General features: G+C 41.2%; 3 protein-coding genes across 4 annotated transcripts; 2 read left to right on the top strand and 1 right to left on the bottom strand.

Moving 5' to 3' along the window:
- On the top strand, nucleotides 1–6,263 carry p2rx3a (purinergic receptor P2X, ligand-gated ion channel, 3a). Its single transcript, XM_084550307.1, has 12 exons — nucleotides 1–143; nucleotides 275–410; nucleotides 790–861; nucleotides 1,727–1,793; nucleotides 3,411–3,507; nucleotides 3,602–3,679; nucleotides 3,809–3,950; nucleotides 4,924–5,060; nucleotides 5,148–5,241; nucleotides 5,774–5,839; nucleotides 5,920–5,997; nucleotides 6,111–6,263. The coding sequence occupies exons 1-12, from the start codon at nucleotides 25–27 to the stop codon at nucleotides 6,237–6,239; spliced, it is 1,215 nt and encodes a 404-aa protein (XP_084406433.1). The 5' UTR covers nucleotides 1–24; the 3' UTR covers nucleotides 6,240–6,263.
- Nucleotides 6,264–7,661: 1,398 nt separating this feature from the next.
- LOC311492130 (uncharacterized protein) lies at nucleotides 7,662–14,564 on the bottom strand. 2 transcript variants are annotated; one of them, XM_084550305.1, is made up of 8 exons: nucleotides 14,494–14,564; nucleotides 12,834–13,251; nucleotides 11,796–12,700; nucleotides 11,596–11,699; nucleotides 9,721–10,171; nucleotides 9,474–9,609; nucleotides 9,125–9,336; nucleotides 7,662–8,749 (listed from the first exon to the last, which is right to left on the bottom strand). In XM_084550305.1, exons 3-8 carry the CDS (start codon nucleotides 12,687–12,689, stop codon nucleotides 8,501–8,503), a joined length of 2,046 nt encoding a protein of 681 aa, XP_084406431.1. In that variant the 5' UTR covers nucleotides 12,690–12,700; nucleotides 12,834–13,251; nucleotides 14,494–14,564; the 3' UTR covers nucleotides 7,662–8,500. The 2 variants fall into 2 exon arrangements, with proteins under 2 accessions (XP_084406431.1, XP_084406430.1); XM_084550304.1 differs by having other exon boundaries at nucleotides 7,663–8,749; nucleotides 11,796–12,689.
- rad9a (RAD9 checkpoint clamp component A) lies at nucleotides 13,708–19,409 on the top strand. The gene is made up of 12 exons (XM_084550306.1): nucleotides 13,708–14,376; nucleotides 14,501–14,571; nucleotides 14,688–14,761; nucleotides 14,897–14,945; nucleotides 15,904–16,018; nucleotides 16,159–16,258; nucleotides 16,513–16,619; nucleotides 16,949–17,055; nucleotides 17,207–17,271; nucleotides 17,357–17,446; nucleotides 18,037–18,289; nucleotides 19,034–19,409. The coding sequence occupies exons 1-12, from the start codon at nucleotides 14,343–14,345 to the stop codon at nucleotides 19,139–19,141; spliced, it is 1,173 nt and encodes a 390-aa protein (XP_084406432.1). The 5' UTR covers nucleotides 13,708–14,342; the 3' UTR covers nucleotides 19,142–19,409.
- Nucleotides 19,410–19,443: the final 34 nt, after the last annotated feature.

The following is a 19,443-nucleotide window of genomic DNA, read 5'->3' as shown; positions in this document are numbered from 1 at the left end:
CCTGACTCGGATCGACAGGCAGCCATGGGCTTCATTGCTGACTTCTTCACCTACGAGACCACCAAGTCTGTGGTGGTCAAGAGCTGGTCTGTGGGGATCATCAACCGGGTCGCACAGCTGCTCATCATCGCATATTTTGTCGGGTCAGTGGTGTTTTTTTTTGTGTGTGTGTGTGTGTGAGTGTAATGTGATTTTCAAACTGGAGGGTAACTTTCATGTGGTTCCATAAACGAGACTCAGCAATTTCACTCTACTGTTTGGATCTGTCCTGCAGCTGGGTCTTCATTCACGAGAAAGCTTATCAGGAGATTGACACCGGTATAGAGTCTTCTGTAATGACCAAAGTAAAAGGCTTTGGTTACCAACATGGCCAAGTGATGGACGTGGCCGACTATATCGTCCCTCCTGAGGTGTGTGACCTAATAAGACGTATTTTTACATTTTTACAGCCTTAGGGGCAATGACCGCTTTAGATTCTGTCTTTGAGCATTTTTGAAAGTTTGAACTTCATCTAAGGTCCCATATCAGACTATACCCACAGCATCTTAAAGAGTGAAAGACATGTTTGGTTCTGGCCTAAATTGCATGTGAACGGCAGTGAATGTGAGTTGGCTGTAAAGATAATGTGATTATGTGGCTTTACAAGTGATTTTAATGATGAACGTGAATCTTTCTGTCAATTAATGTGGTCATTTTTTGTTTTTATGTGCTGATGCTGCATTTGAGCTACCATTGTACACCACTACACCATGATGTGGTAAACCATAAATGTTGTGCTCTGTGTTTTAGGGTGCAGGTATTTTCTGCATCATAACCAAAACGGTTGTTACTCATAATCAGGTCCAAGGGCGATGTAAAGAGGTGAGGATACATTTAAATTCAAGTTTTCACTAGTTACCAATCAGTTTCTGTGTCACTAATTGCATTTGAGGCTCTTGATGGGCTTGTTGCTGTCAATTTTGAGCTTTTCTTGGCTCATATCGTCAGGGAGACCAAATGTGACTGAATGTGTAGCTCTGGACCTACCTGCATGATGACCTAAAGCCAGCAGGCTTTGAAAAGATGTCCATACTAATAAGATTCATTCAAAATCTTCTGACAAATGACAAGCACACTATCTTGTTCTAGATAAAATCCTGCAGCAGTCCGGCATTTATATAGACAAGGGGATTTAGAATAAGAGGTTTCAGGACAGAAAGTCATTAGAAAGCCATGCGGCAATTACATAAAACTTACAGTTGTGAGTGATACCAGTTAGCAGTAATGAGTTGAATGAATTGAGTGGTGCTGTGAATTCTGTGGTTTAGGAGTAGCAGCAACAGACAACGGAGTGTGGGAAGCTTTTATTCTGTTTTCAAAGGATAATCAAGCTCTCTTCAGTATGTAAGAGTCCTACTTGAATTAGTACAGCGTGGATAGGACGAGGAACATCAGTGTTTTTGTGATGGTCTCCTGTAGGGTTTAAGACAAGCTTTAAATTACAAAAGAACCCTGTTTTAATTACAGAGAAGATGAGGTCTGTCCTGCTGCTATTTACAGCACCTTTGAAGTTTGAAGAAAACTTTAAGCGAGCAGCTGTGTCACCACCTTTATGCAGTGAAAGCACCCAAACTGCCTTCCACATTGGACTGATCTTTAAACTCACTTCTTTGTTGCCATTTACTCTGCTGAAACAGTCCAGTAAATGAAAATTTACATTTTAGTTTTACGTTTCTGTGCGTTTCAGACTAAAGACTTTAGCTGCAAAACAGATGAAGACTGCCACAAGTATCATGGTTCCATCTTTGCCCATGGTGAGTAGTGTTTGCCTCATAGCCAGCATTAAAGGACCAGTGTGTAGACCAGGTGGCTCTATTAACAAAATGGAAAATAAAGTTGATGCATACAGTTGCATACACTTAGAATTTATTAAAACAGAATATACAGTAGATGTTTTTGTACCTGCTTCCTCCAGTGTCTTCACAAGGTCCTTGGTCTGTGATTGATTTGTACTTTTCACTCCAAAATACATCAGTTTCTAGGGGACACAATGTGTCTCCCTCTTGAGCGATGTGATGGCGGTGTGGTCCCATGGTATGTGGTATTGTTTGTAGAAGCATTTGGAAATTGCTCCCAAGAACAAACCAGAATTGTGGAGGTCCACAAAAGAGATTTATTTTGAATTTCGTTGTGACGTTAAAAAAAAAAAAGACTGGAGCGTTTCCCAGCTGTCAGCCAATCTCTGTTAGAGCTGTTGTACAGCTCCAAAAAGTATTCACCCCTTGGATGTTTTTACCTTTTCATTGCATTTATAAATAGAATCATGGTCAGTATCAATTAGCTTTTTGACAGGAAAGAAGTAACGTAAAATTCATTCATTCATTCATCTTCTATACCCGTTTGGTCCTGTTAAGGGTCACGGGGGTCTGCTGGAGCCTATCCCAGCTGTCATCGGGCGAGAGGCAGGGGTACACCCTGGACAGGTCGCTAGTCCATCGCAGGGCTAACACAGAGACAGACAACCATTCACACTCACACGCACACCTACGGCCAATTTAGAATCACCAATTAACCTAATGAGCATGTCTTTGGACAGTGGGAGGAAGCCGGAGTACCCGGAGAGAACCCACACAGACAAAGGGAGAACATGCAAACTCCACACAGAAAGGCCAGCCGGCCCATGGATTCGAACCGGTGACCTTCTTGCTGTGAGGCATCAGTGCTAACCACCTCGCCACTGTGCCGCTGTAATGTCAATTAATTAAATATATATAATGTAAAATATTTATATATATATTTAGTACATGTGGTCACATCACTGAGGCTGCGTGGACAGGTCGCAATCATCTTGCACATCTGGACACTGGAATTTTACATTTGTCTTTACAAAACTGCTCAAGCTCCTCTATTGGATTGAGGTCTGGTCTTTCACCTTGTTGGTTTTAAACCATGTCTGTGTAGTTTCCACTGTACACTTTGGGTCTTTGTCTTGCCCCCCATGGAGAACAGCCAAGGATTAGGGTTATGTATGTGTCTGACCTACATTTTTCAGCCACATTTTTAGTTGTATGTAAACTTAAGATATAAAAATAAATCAAAATTGGGTTTCATATAAAATATATTTTTAAAGACATTCTTTATTTCTGGTTTTCTATTAACGTTTTCTATTACTTTCCTTGTTGGAAATGAAGAGATGTTTTGATGATATTTGATTATATTAACTGTACTGCAGATCTATACTGTAATATGTAAGTAAGCTGGCTCTTTACATGTGATGTAATAGACAAAATATGTTCAATTGCCGTAGTTGTACAGTTAATATTATGGCTACCACTGTATTAGCCCAAGAATCCAGATTATTTCCCTTCACCTGATCTGAGAATCCCTAATTCAGCACAGTATTTCTCTTCTCTTTCTGCCTCACATTCCAGGTTTCATAACAGGTGCTTGCCTTAAAGACAACAATGAGACAGAGGGTCGGTGTGAGTTCGAAGGATGGTGTCCACCCGAGGAGGAAAAGGGTGACATGTAAGGTTTACACACGCAAAACCACAAAGATATGCATGTGCACCTGATGACGTTTTCCTCTTCTTCCCTCTCTGTCTGACAACATCCTCCACAGCAAACCAATGTTGGACGTGGCAGATTTCACCATCTTCATCAAAAACAGCATCCGCTTCCCGCTATTTAATGTCACCAGGTAGATTACACACAAAGACATGCAAACGCCTTTTCGGAAACTGGATCAGCTGAAAACATAACTGACGAGTGCAACAAAGGTGTGTAAAATACCTGCTATTTTAAAAAAGTGACATTTCTTCTTTTACAGAGGGAACTTTCCCTCCACGATGACATCTAAACAGATCAAGAGATGTACCTACCATCCAGAGAATGAACCCTTCTGTCCCATTTTCCGTGTCGGGCATGTGTTGAACTTCACCGGGCAGACTGTGGATGCCATGTCAGATAAGGTCTCAGCTGCCGTCCCCAAAGCTTCCTTCACTCGTCATGCTCTAAAATGCTGTAAATTAGGATCAGTACAATATGTTGTCATCATCTGAATTGGTAAAATATAGTGCTGAATACAGTTTATTTCAATGAAATTACACCTGATTTCCTGCAAGTAGGTTTGGCTTTGGGTCAACATTGATCTGATAAAGTTTTTGCTGGTGCCCAGTAACAATCAATCCTGTCAGGGCTGAACTTTGCTTGAACAGAGAGGTTTAAAACACATTAACGTTGATGCACCGCTCACTTTTATTTAACGTTTTCTGTCGGAGAATAAACGGCTCGACAAAAGAGCAATGGTTTATAGAAGTTAGAAAGCAGGGCTCCATTGTACAAACTTCTTTCAGTAATAAAAGAGCTTTAAAACCCACTTGGTTTTCTGTGGGCAAGACCTCAGCAGGTTGCCACAGAGGTTTACTGAGGGAAGATACTGTCATACGATTAAGATGCTCAAGACAGTCCATTTACAGTCCATTAGACGATGCTGAATAAAGTCGGAGGTTTGCAATGATGACATAAAAGTGTGTGCACTAACCCAGCTTGATGAAAATCATTAAAGTCACACTTTAACACTGTGTGGACAGGAAATGCCATTAAAATTAAACTATTTACCTGCTTACCTTTTACTCTGTGTAATTTCCTCAAGTAATGTGATTAAGGTACCCAGTCTTTACATTGTGTGCAGCTTTATATTTCTGCTCCTCCACTTCTCTGTGCCAAATATTGTCCATTTTACAGTTTTATATATATATATATATATATAAATACAGTATTTTTCTGACAGCAGATACTTTTCAGATTATCATTTTTTCAGATTCAAATTTGTCCTCACCAAGTAAGTGTCCTCACCATGTCACAATGCGAGTAGCCATCAAATATTTTGTAACTGATCTTAACATTACCTGTGTCTCTCAATTCCTAATCCTTCTCTCTCAGGGTGGAGAAATAGGAATAAACATTGAGTGGAAGTGTAACTTCGACCTGGACGTCGAGCAGTGTCAACCAAAGTACTCTTTCACACGGCTGGATGCTCCATTTGAAAAGAATGCCGTCTCCAAAGGGTACAACTTCAGGTAGTGCCGCTGATCTTTCTTCTGGATGTCTTCTCAGTGTTGTTGCTGTTTTTCTTTTTGGTCACTTTTTCTTCTCTTTAAAAACAGATTCGCCAAATATTTCAAGAAACAGGATGGGACTGAATTTCGGACCCATTACAAAGCGTATGCAATCCGCTTCGATGTTATGGTCACCGGCAATGTGAGTTGTGTGAAATGAAGGCCACCGAGGACTTTGGAAAGAACACGTACTATAGGCTGCATCTGTGTTCACTGAAAACATGTTTAATTTTGCTGTTAAAACTTAAATAAATTTAAACTGGAACAAAAGGGCAGATTTGTGAGTGATGAGTGTGGCACGCTGTAAAGGATGGACACTGTAACACTCATATACTCATAGATACAATCAGCTGAGAACACAGAGAGACTCCTGAATGAAAATGGAGGTCCCCTTAACTTAACATGGCTTGAAATGGTGGCAAATAGTAATCCTGGCTCACACATATTCTCCTGCAAAAACAAAACTTATAATTTTTTGTAGAACGTGCTAACTAGTGGATTCTCTATAACTTTGCACTGTTCTCCACCTGTTCCAAGTCTTCTGGCCAAGCTGTGCTACTGAGGCATTATTTTTTCCTGCACAGACTTGAGCGTGACTTTACAATCTTCGCGCCTGAATGCAAATATTTGGAATATGTCACTTAAACTGATCTCTTCCTACTCATCACTTGCAGGCGGGAAAGTTTGCCACAGTCCCAACACTGATCAACTTGGTCGCTGCCTTCACCTCAATTGGACTGGTAAGAATTTAATTTTATTTATTTATTTATTTATTTTTGTCCATTTTGTTTATTTATTCTTTATTTTCCTGTGTTTTCAGGGTACAGTTCTCTGTGACATTATCTTACTGAACTGCTTGAAAGGAGCAGACCAGTACAAAGCCAAGAAGTTTGAAGAGGTAACATGTCTTTTTTTGTTTTTTGTTTTCATAATTCAGTAGCATGCATTTCAGACACGGACAACAGAGTTGACTTGACTCCGGCGCTTTATCACGTATTCCTGTCCACGCAGGTGTCAGGGGCTCAGATAGAAGCATCCCTGGCTCCGAGCCCAGGCAGCCAGCTGTCACTCAAACCAGGGTTAAAGAGCTCCTATGACTCTGGAGCCATTTCCCTCTCACCGACTGACCCACCCGTCTGACTAACAACAACAATCTGAAGCAATGGACATTACCTCTTCCTTCTCTTTCCCTTATTGTATTGACATAACAACATTATATCTTATCTGGTTGATCCCATAATCAGTTTTAGTTTGGCAAGTTGAGTAAAGAAGGACGGCGTACCTACCATCACTTGCCATGTATTTCATAATAATAGCTAGCACAATGGAGCCACTTGGTCGATACACTCAGGACAAATAAGTTCACCACATTCAGTTCAACCTCTTTACCACGTAACTGGAGCTCAGTTAAAACATTATTACATTTGGAGTGAAATGTACAGAAATAAAAATCCTATTTTATTGTAAACCGTTTCGTTTTACGAGATATTTTACAGCCTCTTAACTACCGTAATCTGTTATCTCCCGTTTGTCAGCTAAAAATAAATCCCCTTTCCATATTTTTCCTTCCCATTCAGTAGGTCAAGACTGGAAAATCACAATCATTACTGGAAACAATGCTGAGAATAAATAATGAGAATAAACTATTTGCGTAAGATACCTCTTTGTCGTCATTTTCACATCACCACCTGCCTTTCCTCACAAATGGAAGCCTCTTAATGGTGTACAGACAGCGTAAACACTGGAGTGTGTGTGTGTTGTGGGAAGGAATCAGTGGAATAAATGTGTGTGTGTGGTTTGAGGTCTACAAATGGGCCATTATTAGTCCCCCTCTAGGCAATGTGGACCGGTGGGAAATATTACGGTACAGCCTAATGGACCGATGAAAGTGTTCCTTTATTTAGAACAAGAAATATGATTTTCTTCTTTCTGTTTATTTCAGTGGTTTACTCTCAGATATTTGCGCATTTTACTGTATATTTTTATATTTCTTCTCTGTTCCCCCATATTCTCATTTCACTATGAACTGACTGTCATAGGTCAGCTAAAGAGCCTCTCGATTGTTCTGACTGTGAGAGGCGATATCTGTCAAGGGAGGTCACAGGAATTTAGAGAAACTGGAAATGACATAGCGCCATGAAGTAATCTGTCTCTGATTATTTCAAGCAAACGTGCAGTTAGACAGAATAAGCCAATATTTTCCTGTACGGTCCTGTAAATGTTACATGTGAACGTCTGTGCACACACTTTTGCAGCTGTGAAAGAATTTGCAGGTTAGAAGGGATTTATATCATCGAGCTTTTCATTTAGAGGGGATGACGAAATGTGAGTGATAACAGGCTCTCAAAGATAATAAGATGGTCAGGAGGCAACTTAAGAACTTAATGGGGACAGCACTCTATGGTAACAAATGTTCACCTTAGTACAAAGAATTGGGAAAAGGGGCAACCGCTACCTGGGTTTAGGTCAGGCTTAACATCACTTGTGGTTTTACAGGACTTTTCTTTGGTCTGGATTAAAAGGTCGACTAATCTAACTCCGCAAATCAAGGCAGATAAGCACATTTCCAAAATACCCTTCCTTTAATATTTGTCTTAGCCTTGTACATTCTCAGTTTGTACATGCAAACATGCAGCAACATTTAAAACTTCACAGTAAGAGTAAAAAGTACGTTGCAAGAAGGCACTCAAGTGCCTCTCTCTGACACCAGCGGATGAGTCAAACACAGCTATTCAGATACTGACGACTGATTTCAGCTTCAGCTTCAGCTCACATATCTTCGTCCTCTGCAGTTAATTTGCCACGATGGCCAGCCAGGGAGCCATTACCAAGAGACAGGATATGGGAAGCCTGCTGCTGACCACTGTGGGACTGACGGGCTCAACAAAGCTGTGTCTGAAGTGGAATGAGAGTCGATAAAACACATGGCCTGCGATGGACTGGCGACCTGTCCAGGGTGTACCCCCGCCTCTCGCCCGATGACAGCTGGGATAGGCTCCAGCAGACCCCCGCGACCCTTAACAGGACTAAGCGGGTATAGAAGATGAATGAATGAATGAAAAACACATGGCAGCGCTTCAAATGTCCAAAAAGAAATCTTCCCACAGTTATCCTGCTGTGTTCACTGCAGAAAAAAATACTTATCTCAGCATTGCATTCAGTTGCCTTTTAAGTCTTAAACTCAAAGCTTTCAGAAGATAATCCCCAAAAGGTGAGTTTAGGGTGCAGTCTGCATATTTCAGCTTTTACGGTAATATTACTGCTCTTGCGATGACTTTTCAAAATATTGTCGCTTTCAAAAATAGAGGGATCTGCATTTGAGACATACTAACTATACTAATTTGATTATGGTTATTTAGTTATAAAAAAATATGAATCTGTGAATGCTCATTTTTGTGGTTTTACAGTCGCTCTCTGTGCTTCCTTCCAGTGTTCTTCCTTTTCAGAGCCAGTATCCAGGTGGGGAGAACAGGCCGCCGGGCTGGTGCCGCCTGCTCCATCACTGCCGGCTGCACCTCACACTCCTGCTCTGCCACAGAGTCCTCTTCTGGTGCTGAATCTTCATCCGACTCGGTAACGTCCAGGTCCGGAGATGCTATGGCCATGACCTCCTCTGAAAAACGAACCCGGCGGTTCTCCTCAACTCGCCTCTGATCCACAGAGGAAAAATGCCACATGGAAGAAAGAAAATGATGAAGAAATCAGCGTCTGATCACATGTCATACTGACTTTTATTTCTAAATAATATTTTACAACAATATAGCCGAAGCACACATCATCTCCCAGTCCCATATATACAGTTTTCCTTTGTTATTTTTTCTTGTGACCCCCAAAATATTGTTTTCTGGCTGAATTGTAGAAGAATAATGTCAACAGGTTCCTCAAAAGGTTCTAGTCCACAAAGACTATTTTAAGTATATTTTTATTTTGTAAAAATAGTATGGGAAGTTCCTGCGTAGAAGACATTTTTTTTACATTTTTACATTTTAAACCACAAGGAGGTGCTGTGATACTCAGTAACTTACCCTTTTTGACACTGTTCCCATTGCCGACTCTGACTCCTGGGATATGGAGTATTTGAGGACACCTCGAGGTGCAAGACCAAAAACACTGGATGGAGACTGAGGTGTCTGAGGAGAGTTTAGGTTGTATAAAGGTGTGACGGTATCACTGGGTGACTCCCCTGACTGATCCATCGCATTGCTGCTGGTTGGGCGCGGTGAAGACATGGATCTTTCTGTTAAAGTAGTAAATATATGAGAAGAAATCATTTATGGATTCACAGAGGTGAAATGCAAGCGTGGCAGCTGTATTAAACTAAAAAAATGTACAATAGAAATGACTGTTTTATTATTAGTATTAAGTTGTTCTGACCTCTGTCTGTCTCTCCTCCATCACTTATTCTTTCCATCTGAACACTGTCGTCTCTCATCTCAGCTGACTGATGATGCCTCTTTCTGTTGAGATGGCCTCTGCTCCTCTGAGCTGAGTTGTGCACGATGTTTGCACTCTGTGAATGAAAACAGAGCTGGATGATCGCGAGGTTTTCACGCTGATATCATAGTCTCGAGTTGAGGAACTTGAGGTCTTTTGTGTTAAATTACAGTAGTAAATGTCTCACCTCTACAAACGATGGCGGTCTAAATCGCTGCCCCAGTCCCCTCTCTCTGGGTTGGATGCCTGTTTGGTTATGACCATCTTCCATTGGTTCTAACTGCTCAGCCCCTCTCTGAACATACGGTTGTTTTCCTTCTGTGACGTCCATGCTCATAGGCTGGAAAGCGTCAGGTGAAAACTGTGCCGTGCTGAAGACAGGAGCTGGTGATGACTCTGTAGTCCCGAAGCTCCACTGGTTGCTCCTTCCTCCAAACTGGTTCAACGTCCCAAATGACTGATTACCATCCTGAGGATTAGGTAGGATTTTGGGTTGGCTCAGCAGCTCTTCTGACGGTCTCTGATTCGTGGAGGTGGCTGAAAGGTTGGGGTTTAGGAACTTAGCCCATTCTTGACCCGTGACAATCTCCTCCAGTAGGCTGAACGACCCGAGGCCAAGGTCAAAGTCACTGGTGGGTCTGGAAAGTGGAGAATACGCTTTGTAAAGTCAAGAATTCACTACTGAAAAATAACAAATTTCATTCAGATGAGGTTTAGTGTGGGGATACTATATATTTTATTATTGTAAACAAATCCTGTGACACGACCAAAACCTCAAAGGTACTAGTCATGAAAACAAGTCTGTGTAGGCAAACCTGTTCCATAGAGCTACAGCGTTTTCCAAAAACAAAATCAATGAGCCACACCATCACATAGCATTATATTATAAGTTCCTTGTTCTGTATATTACGTTTACTGGAAACACAGTCCTGGTGGCACATAGTTTTTATTTACGACAGATTAACAACAATTAACAGTTAATTATTACAATTACGTTACTTTAAGCTATACCAGATACTCTATAGCTTCATAACAGCATGTCACGTCCAGGTGGGTATTAGAGGTTACTGCTTTGCAATTCAAATATCTTTCCAGTTGTAGCTGGATATACACTCACTTGCCAGTTCATTAGGTACGCTAGTGAAAACTAATCCATTCTAATATGACATACCTGCACTAAATCTTCCTTCATGACTGTTCAGTTTGTGTTGAAACGGTGTAAGAAAGTTGCTAATTCAGCTGGATGATCATTTGTTAGGATGTAGTTTGTGGTGCAGTTATTTAGCCTAGAGCCTTTGTCTAAAATGGGGTTATCAAAATAACAAAAACATGTGCTGGTACAACACAATACAGCTCAATAGTACTACAAACCACAGGCTCCAAAATGAAAACATAGTTGAATCAACAGCTCTCTTTGTTACTTTAAGCAAATGCTGAATACCATAACCTTCATGAGACTAAGATTGAGCGCAGGACTGTCATATACTGTATCGTTATTGATAATCTGGCAAGTGAGTATACATCTTTGAAAATATCTGAACTACAGCATCAGAAGTAACAACAGTGCCCAGCTGTTTAAGGAAAATCTGAAGTATATGTGTGACTTATTTTTATTTATTTAATTCTTTAGATTAACATCATCCTTATGTTTTAACCCTTAAGGAAAAGGTAAAGGCTTTATGGGTTATCCTCTCTGAATATGTCTGTGAATGTCTGTTGTTTTTCCTTCCTCTAGATGTCATGTTGTAAAAAATGTCACGGTACGTCTTGCATTGTGAAAGTGTGACTGTTGTCTAATAACAGATGCTTCGAGTGACAAGGGCGGATTTGGCACATCAGACCACAGAGGCACATCAGAAGCAAAAAATGTCAGCCCATACTAATTTTGCTGCTACGGTTGGAAACTATCTCAAATACCTCACATATCTCACTGCTGTTGTTTTAAGGCTCAGATATGAATAAGCAGAGTCTTACTGTGAGAACGTGTCACCTGTTACATGCTGACTATAGCACTGGTTTGTGTGGTTTTGTATATTTTTAGGGTGGTTTCTTGGTCGATTACCTGACGTTCCCGTCATTAGTGTGGTCCTCTGTGTGTGCGGGACCACTGCTGTCTAGTGAAGTGAGGGTCCTTTCTCCATCCTTACTTGGTGAGTTGGTTAATGCCTGGTTTGGAGGTGAAACACGTGTCACAAACAAGCTGCAATTTGACTTCAAGGTGTTAACTGTGTAATTGAGGAGATATGTAAGCATGTTACTCACTTCAGTTATTTGTTCTATCTTCTGTTCTGCTGTCCCTTCTTCTTTTCCCTTTTTGCCAGAACCCCCAGGTCGGTCCTTCCATCTATCCTTAATCCTCTGCGTCCATCTTTTCGTTTTATTCTCAGATGACTGCTGTTTTCTTCTAAAGCTGCTGGTTGTTGTTTTTTGGCCACTTGAGACAATCTGTTCGTCATTATTTTGTGCTGAACCTCCGTGTCCCCCATTTCCCATATGCAAAACTTTATTCTCTTGAATCCCCGTGTCAGCACCTGTGCTTTTCGCGGCCCACAAGTAGACTCTGGGTGTAAAGCTCTGGTCCTTATTCAGATTCTGTCCTGGGCTTGAAACAGTATCTGTATCAGAAGGGGTGTTTTTTATCATTGCAGAACTACCAAAACCCGCATGCCCCCCATCATTCCTCTGAAAGGAAGTGATATCAGCATCCTTGAGTGATTTCGGAGGAAACAGCTGCCCTGTTCCTGTAGGGGTGATCCCAGGCTGTGTGGTCTGAACCAACACCCTGTTCTCACCCACGTTGCCATCAGTGTTGTCCTTCTGGGAGGGGAAGGAAATTAGACCCCTGCCCACTTCACGGCCGTGACCTGGTTGCTGTATTTCACCACCTCTGAAGCCAGCGTTACTGTCCATAGCTGAAGTGGGACGGTCCTTTGAGGGGATGCCATTAGTACCAAACTCAAAGACATTTCCAGGACTGCTGTTTACTCTCTGCGGGTTGGATGCTCCTCTCTCACTGTCTTGCCCACATGTGGAAGCAGCAGGTGCTGGGCCGGGTATCAGGTATCTCTGGCTTTCTCTGCCTGGCTGGAGCTTCAGTTTCTGCAGCATGGACTGCAGCAAGGCCTGAGAGTCTGCTGGATTGTGTGACTGAGACATCTAGGAAGAAACTGGTATGTATCAAATCCAGAAGCCACAGAGACACGTGTGAATACTCCAGTTTATCCGGCTAAACAGAGACAAATTCCACACAGTGATGTGTTGATTTAAAAAGAGACTGGATACCATGACAGAAGAAATTACCTGTGTGTAGATCATATCAAATCTTTGTCTGAATGTTAAGAAGACTCCTGGGACAGCTGCTTCCCAGTCTTTAAATGTTCCAGACGTTTTCCATTATTCTTCAAGTTTCTCATTGCAAACATCATCAAGACATGTCCACCTCTTAAAGTTAACTTCCTATCACAGAAATTCTGCTGCCTCTTCTCAGGGATGTTTCGCTGTCATGCTGCCTCCACTCCCGCTTGATCCTCGAAAACAGCCAAACACAAAACAGCTCTTCACTTTTGTCGTTTCGTGTCCTTTAAAAGTTTCTCTTTCACTAAATGTCCGTAGGTTCAAAGCACGAATGCTTTAGTCACACCCCTTGTCCAGCAGCCATTTATATCACCGGGGGTGGGAGGAGAGTCGGTGCATGGCAGCGTTCCTCAGATCTTACGCACTGAAGCAGACCAACAAGAAAGACCAGTGAGGTGAGATAATTCTGTCTTGACAGTGACTCTCCTTCTCTCTCTACAGATCTCTGCCCATCTTTCTGCTTGCAGTGCCTTCCTTCCCTTTTCTCCCTGTGGCTCACTCGCTCACACATGTGCACACACACCCTCTTTCTTCCCACTGTGAACCTTCACCAGTAATTACAGGGCGTTTTTAGAGAGCAGCTGCTATTTATGTGGCATCAGATTTAAAAAAATAAATAAAATATCTGCAATGACCTTTGGAATAACACAATTTTTCTTTAACTCTCTGAACTCTAATAACTATTGTCATTTTCAATTAACATGCCAGAGAACATGCTCAGTAAATAGTTATTGCAACTTTTTAAAATAAGAGTTATGGATTCTGCAGAGATTATTCTGTTATAGTGTTGTTTTATGTAAATGAAAATAAGCTGCCTTATGGTGTTAGCTCTTTGAAGACCTGGTTGAAGAAATATTGTGCACAATAAAACAACCAGAACATTTACCCACGTGCGACACAACACTGAGCAATATGTGGCAAGAGTTACATTAACTACAGTACTGCAATTTAATCTTAAAATAGCAATAATACAAGTAATAATTTATATAGATATATTAACAATAAATGAATGTCTTTGTCCCACTACCCATATTCTTAGTATTCTTACTTTATGTATTCAGAATGAAAATGGCAAACTTTCTTGATAAACATGCAGCTGTAAAAGTGATTTGCAATTTATTCGGATACTCAATACGCATGCGCGTGGTTAAACCCCTTCGACTTCCTCCCTCTCTCTGATTGGTCCACGCTGCGGAAGTAGGTAATGGCGGCGTAAACAACGTTAAGATCGGTGGACGAGATACCGCTTGGTCGAGCTGTTACAGAAAATAAAATTTAGAAACACGGCTGTAATTATACAGAGTATGTTGTCGGTAGAAGGATGTATACTCGGTTGGCAAACTATTAAAACCCAACCGGTTCACTTCTTGGTGGTGTAAATCCGCTAGTTTCGGCTAACTTTTAGCCTAGTTTGCTAGCTAACTTAACGGTATAAGTAGAAGTTAGTTTCTAGAAATGCACTGTATCGTGACGGGAGGAAACGTGAAAGGTAGCAAACATTTCCTGCTTGTTTAACCCAGTCTTCAACCCAAACACAAAATGATGTGATATTAACTGGTTGTTTATCGTAATTATGTTGTGTTTGTGTGTGTGTGTGTGTATGTACCGTCCAGTGCTGGCCAAAGCCATCCATTCTCTGTCCCGTGTCGGTGATGAGCTGTATGTGGAGCCTCAGGAAGATGGGGTGAGTTGCTCTGAACACTTCCTCCTGCCATGCATATAGTCTTGTTGCTTCCTGTTGGTGCACACTTTGCGTCAATGAACAGAGTGCTGATTTGTTTTTTTCTCTCTCTCTTGTAGCTGGCCCTGCGGTCTGTGAACTCTTCTCGGTCGGCATATGCTTGTTTCCTGTTCGCACCACTGTTCTTCAGCAGGTGCAGACTGTGTGTGTGTGTGTGTGTGTGAGAGAGAGAGAGAGAGAGAGAGAGGGAGTGGGTCAGTGAACATCCCATTTTTTTATGTGTAATTTCTAGTTTTTTAAAAGGCAACTTCTTCCGTCTCTTGTGCAGGTACTCCATACACAATGGGCATAGCTTCCGCTGCAAGATGTCAATAAAGGTGTGTGAGAGAGATGAGATGTGTTTCAAAACTTTATACACTCTGTGTTTCATATAGTGCACATTTACATCTGCTGTTGTGTTAGCGGTCAACCTGCTGCTTTCGAATGACGTACTGCTATGCTCATGGGCTCAACTGATTCAAGTAGTTTGATGTAGCTTATAGTTTATTGGCTACTCTGACATTAAATCTCAGACATATAATATAATTAACGTGTGTTTTTGCTTTCTTAAACACACATACATAGTTGCCAAAACATTTGGTACAATAGTGAAAACAAATGCATTTCAATAACATGTATAATCATTTTGGAGGATTTAGTTTGTGGTGCTGTTAAACTGGATTAAATTCACCACAAAAGTGTTTCTGTTATTTAGCCTAGCTTACCAACTAAAATGGGGTTGTCAAAATAATAACAGCGTAAGTCGGTACAACACAATACACTTCTGGAAACCTTGTTGAATCAACAGACTGTTGATTAAACGATAATATCAGAATGCATTTCTCTAGTGTACCTAATGAATTGTTTTGCCAAAACTTTTAGTTTTTTCAAATGAGCTGAGCTAGCCCACATTTTGTTTCCACCTACCCCCTGTAACTACAGCACTTTTACCTCCGAGAAGTAAAAGCTCCCATGGTTAGGGTTTGGCGCAAAGACTTATAAATGAATGAACGTCTTTCTGTAGTCAACCTTTAAATGCTATCTTTCCTGCCATGTTGTTACCATGAGGTTGTGGTTATCTGTGCGCTCATTTTGCAAAACCTCTGAGCTTCCGTCTTTTAACAGTTGCACAGTTGCAGAGTATTTATAGTTTTAGAGATTAAACCCTAAGCAGCAATGCAGTCTGAAATGTCCTTTAATGGGACGAAAATGCTGAGTTCACGACAACAAACAGAATTTTCAGTTTACGTTAACATGTGACATAACATATGCAAATATTTTTCCTCTTTGTGCTAGAGTGTGCAGGCGGTGTTTAGATCTCTGGCATCTCTGGAGAAGACGGTGGAAAAGTGTCACATCCAACTGGATGAACCAAAGGACCGTCTCACCTTCACCCTTCACTGCAAACACGGTATTTTTGCTTCACTTCCTTCCCAGTGCTTTACCCTCCATCAGAAGGGTTACATTTCATTTATACTGACATATTTTGTTATTAATTGTAGCACACTGTATTTATGTTGCATGTTTTGTGTGCTGTGATTCTCTCTGCAGGCCTCTTGAAGACACATAACCTGTCTTACCAGGACAGTGAAAGCTTACAAGCAGTGTTTGATAAGGACAGCTGTGCCAACGCTTTCAGAGCTCAACCCAGGTTTATAAAATCTTTCTACACTTTTTTTGATATCAAAACAACAGAGGTATTGGCGGTCTGTCTTCTGGTTTCCATATTCGTTCTCCTTATACTTGATGATCAAATATTGTAGCTTTATTTAAGACGAATAAAGATATATATATGTTTTAGACTTGTTTTTAAACTTGTTTGAGTAAATGAATGCCTAAATTAAGTGAAATGTGTTTTAACGCGGCTGTAACTTCTCGACGTGTTTTGTTTTCTCTCATTCTCAGGGTGCTGGTGGACATGGTGGTGCATTTTCCTCCATCTGTGGAAGAAGTGACTTTGTCAGTCAGTGATGAACGGATGTGGGTCAGGAATCATGTGGAGGAAGAAGCAGGTGACAAGACTGACTGTTATTTTCATGCAGCAGTTAATAAGACAAATATACAGACGTCTCGGAGGATGTGTGCTGTAAACCAGAAACTGAAAACCTTTCAATGTTAGAATCAAAAGACAACCTTGATGAATAATCATAACATAACTTCACTGTATTTAATTCTGTTTAATCATACCACTGCACTTAAAAAGGTGGTATTATGTTGTTGATGATGATCTGGGGGAAAATAAAATAAAATTAGGAGACTAGATACAAGCCCGTTGGTGCTATTGAGTGTACCCGTGGCTGTTTTTTGTCCTTTATAACCCCTTCCTTCTCCTCCCTCTCAGAGCAATCCAAGGCCATGCTGACAGAAATGTGTCTGGCTTCAGACGAGTTCGACCATTTTACCGCCCAGGTTCACAACAGCATCACCTTTTGTCTGAAGGAGTTACGGGTATGACAGACGAAAGCCAGGAGGGATAGGGTCGCGTAAAGAGTGATACAATTTCTTAGAGATAGACAGCAAGCTAAAATATGTTGTGGTATGCAGTTTTTTTTGTCATGGCATGTGTTTACAATGTCATCTGTTATCATCTGTCCTCCAGGGTTTGTTAGTGTTTGCAGAGTCCACCGGTCTCCCTGTTTCTATACACTTTGATGAGCCAGGCAGGTGAGCATGTTCACCTGCAGGTCATATAAACTGATCGCTTGTTTCACCACTGTGTACTGATGGGTACATTTTGTGTTTGTGGCAGCCCTGTGGTGCTTTCCGTAACAGACAGCGTCCTGGAGGGGAACTTTGTGCTGGCCACGCTTTCGGATGATCCCAGAAACAACAATACAGGGTAACAACCAAACTAAAGCTGATGCATTAAAGTGCTGTGAAAAATGCTGGGTTTGTCCTGATTAAGCACAGAAACTGTCAGTCAGTATTGGAAAAATGGCAGTGACAGAACAAAATGAAAACAAAACAGTTTTGGCTTCACTCAGTGGCTTCTTCAGTTCAGTGACAGGCAGGAAATCCTCAATATTTACTCTGCCATGCCACCCGGTGGTTCAAAAATGTTACTGAGGGCAACTTTAAATTAAAAGTTGTTAGTGGAAAAGCAAGTGGGTGTGAGCCGAGGACAGTCATAGCAGCCTATTTACATTGTACACAACATTTAGTCATGTTGTAGATGCAACTGGACATAAGTGAAGGCCGGACTTTTGATACTTTCAAAACCCCAACGTGATTGAGAGAGAGATCATCAAACCATCAAATGTCTGCAGCTGCATCTTCACACAAATCCTTCTGCCTTCAGAAGAGTACAGAAGTCCAGTGGGGCTGGGTGACGAGGAAATTGTAAAGAAATGAATTTCCCTAATAGACAATTCCTGCAGATGCAACTCATCTGCTATTGCTGCACTCAAAACTATTTCCTCCGCTCCTCAGATCACACACGCGGCCGCCGCCCCCTCCCGATGACTTCATGAATGACGACATGGACTCCTTCCTAATCGCCATGGATACAAGTTTTGCACCAGGTCCCTCAACTGCAGACCCACCCACGCCCTCATTAGCCAGTTCCTCGTGTTCAAAACAGCCCATCGCAGGCAATCACGGGACGAGGACACACGCCGTGGAGGAAGAAGAGCAGGAGGAAAAAGAGGAAATGAATGACGCAGACGGACCTCCTCATAAGAAGGTATGGCTCAGTTTTGTGGTTGTAACTTAATTTTTTTTCTCCATAAAGCTGTGAGAAATACACTTTTCTCCCTCTTGGGAGACAGAAAAGGCACAATGAATGAATTTTAAGACAAAAATTAAAAAAACTTACAAAAAAGTACTTTGTCAGGTCAAGATGCAAGTTTCAGAAGCTTAAAAATATATTCATCTAAAATCTGCGTAGTACACTTGACATAAAAACATAAAATAATCAATAAACAGTTCAGTAGTACCTATATAATATTTAGTCCATATTAGGACACTCCAAACATAAAACTTTATCCAGTCTGTTCTAAAGGACAACATGGACAGGTACATAGATGACACAACCTTGAGATCTCTGTTTAAGCAGATAATATCTCTACATTGTCTTAGGACTTATTTAACTTTGAGACAGGTGTCATTCAAATAAATGTGACATGTCGTCTCACTCGCTCCTTGTCCACTTCTGGTGTCCTCTTGTGTTCTCACTAGATCATTTAATAACAATAATACTAGTACCATCTCAGATTAATTTGTGGTGAGGGACGTGTTGACATGTGCACAGCAAATGCATTTAAATAATATCTCTGAGATTTTACCCCAGGTCTGAAAAACTTCTCAGACTGGGAAGTTGTCTCGGCTGCACTAGGTTTCAAGTGACAGTTGTGATTAACAATTTGATAAAATAGAGTAACAAATATAGCCTTGTAACGTATTTCTCTTGTGTCTTGTCCTCTTACAGTTTCGTTCCCTATTCTTTGGATCGGTAATTCCTCCGTCTTCTCAGATGAGCACTCAGCCGCTGACGTGTCAGGAAGTGCTGGCCAGTGACAGCGAGGATGACACTTAAGTAAAGTCATTTTGGACTCGTGACTGACAGGAGGGACATGGCACTGTTACACTGTGACACCTGGAGTACTTCAAAGACTACAAGACATTCTGGGCCTTCATTTTCATCTTTACTGGTCTGTGTGACTGTTACCTGGACCTGGTAAAAATGCAGAGGACATTTACTACAGAATCCTGGATTATGTGAAAATAGGCATGAAGCACTTCCGGTTTATTTTTTTGGACTTTGTCCGGTTTGTAAAATTAAGTTCCACCAAATAAAACCAACCTTATTTTTCAAAGTCTGTAAACATCTTTTATTAT

The sequence above is a fragment of the Chelon labrosus genome (genome assembly GCF_963514085.1).
Source record: "Chelon labrosus genome assembly, chromosome: 8".
NCBI lineage: Eukaryota > Metazoa > Chordata > Actinopteri > Mugiliformes > Mugilidae > Chelon > Chelon labrosus.
The sequence above is the reverse complement of the archived record's forward strand: the minus strand, read 5'-3'. Positions and strand labels throughout refer to the sequence as shown.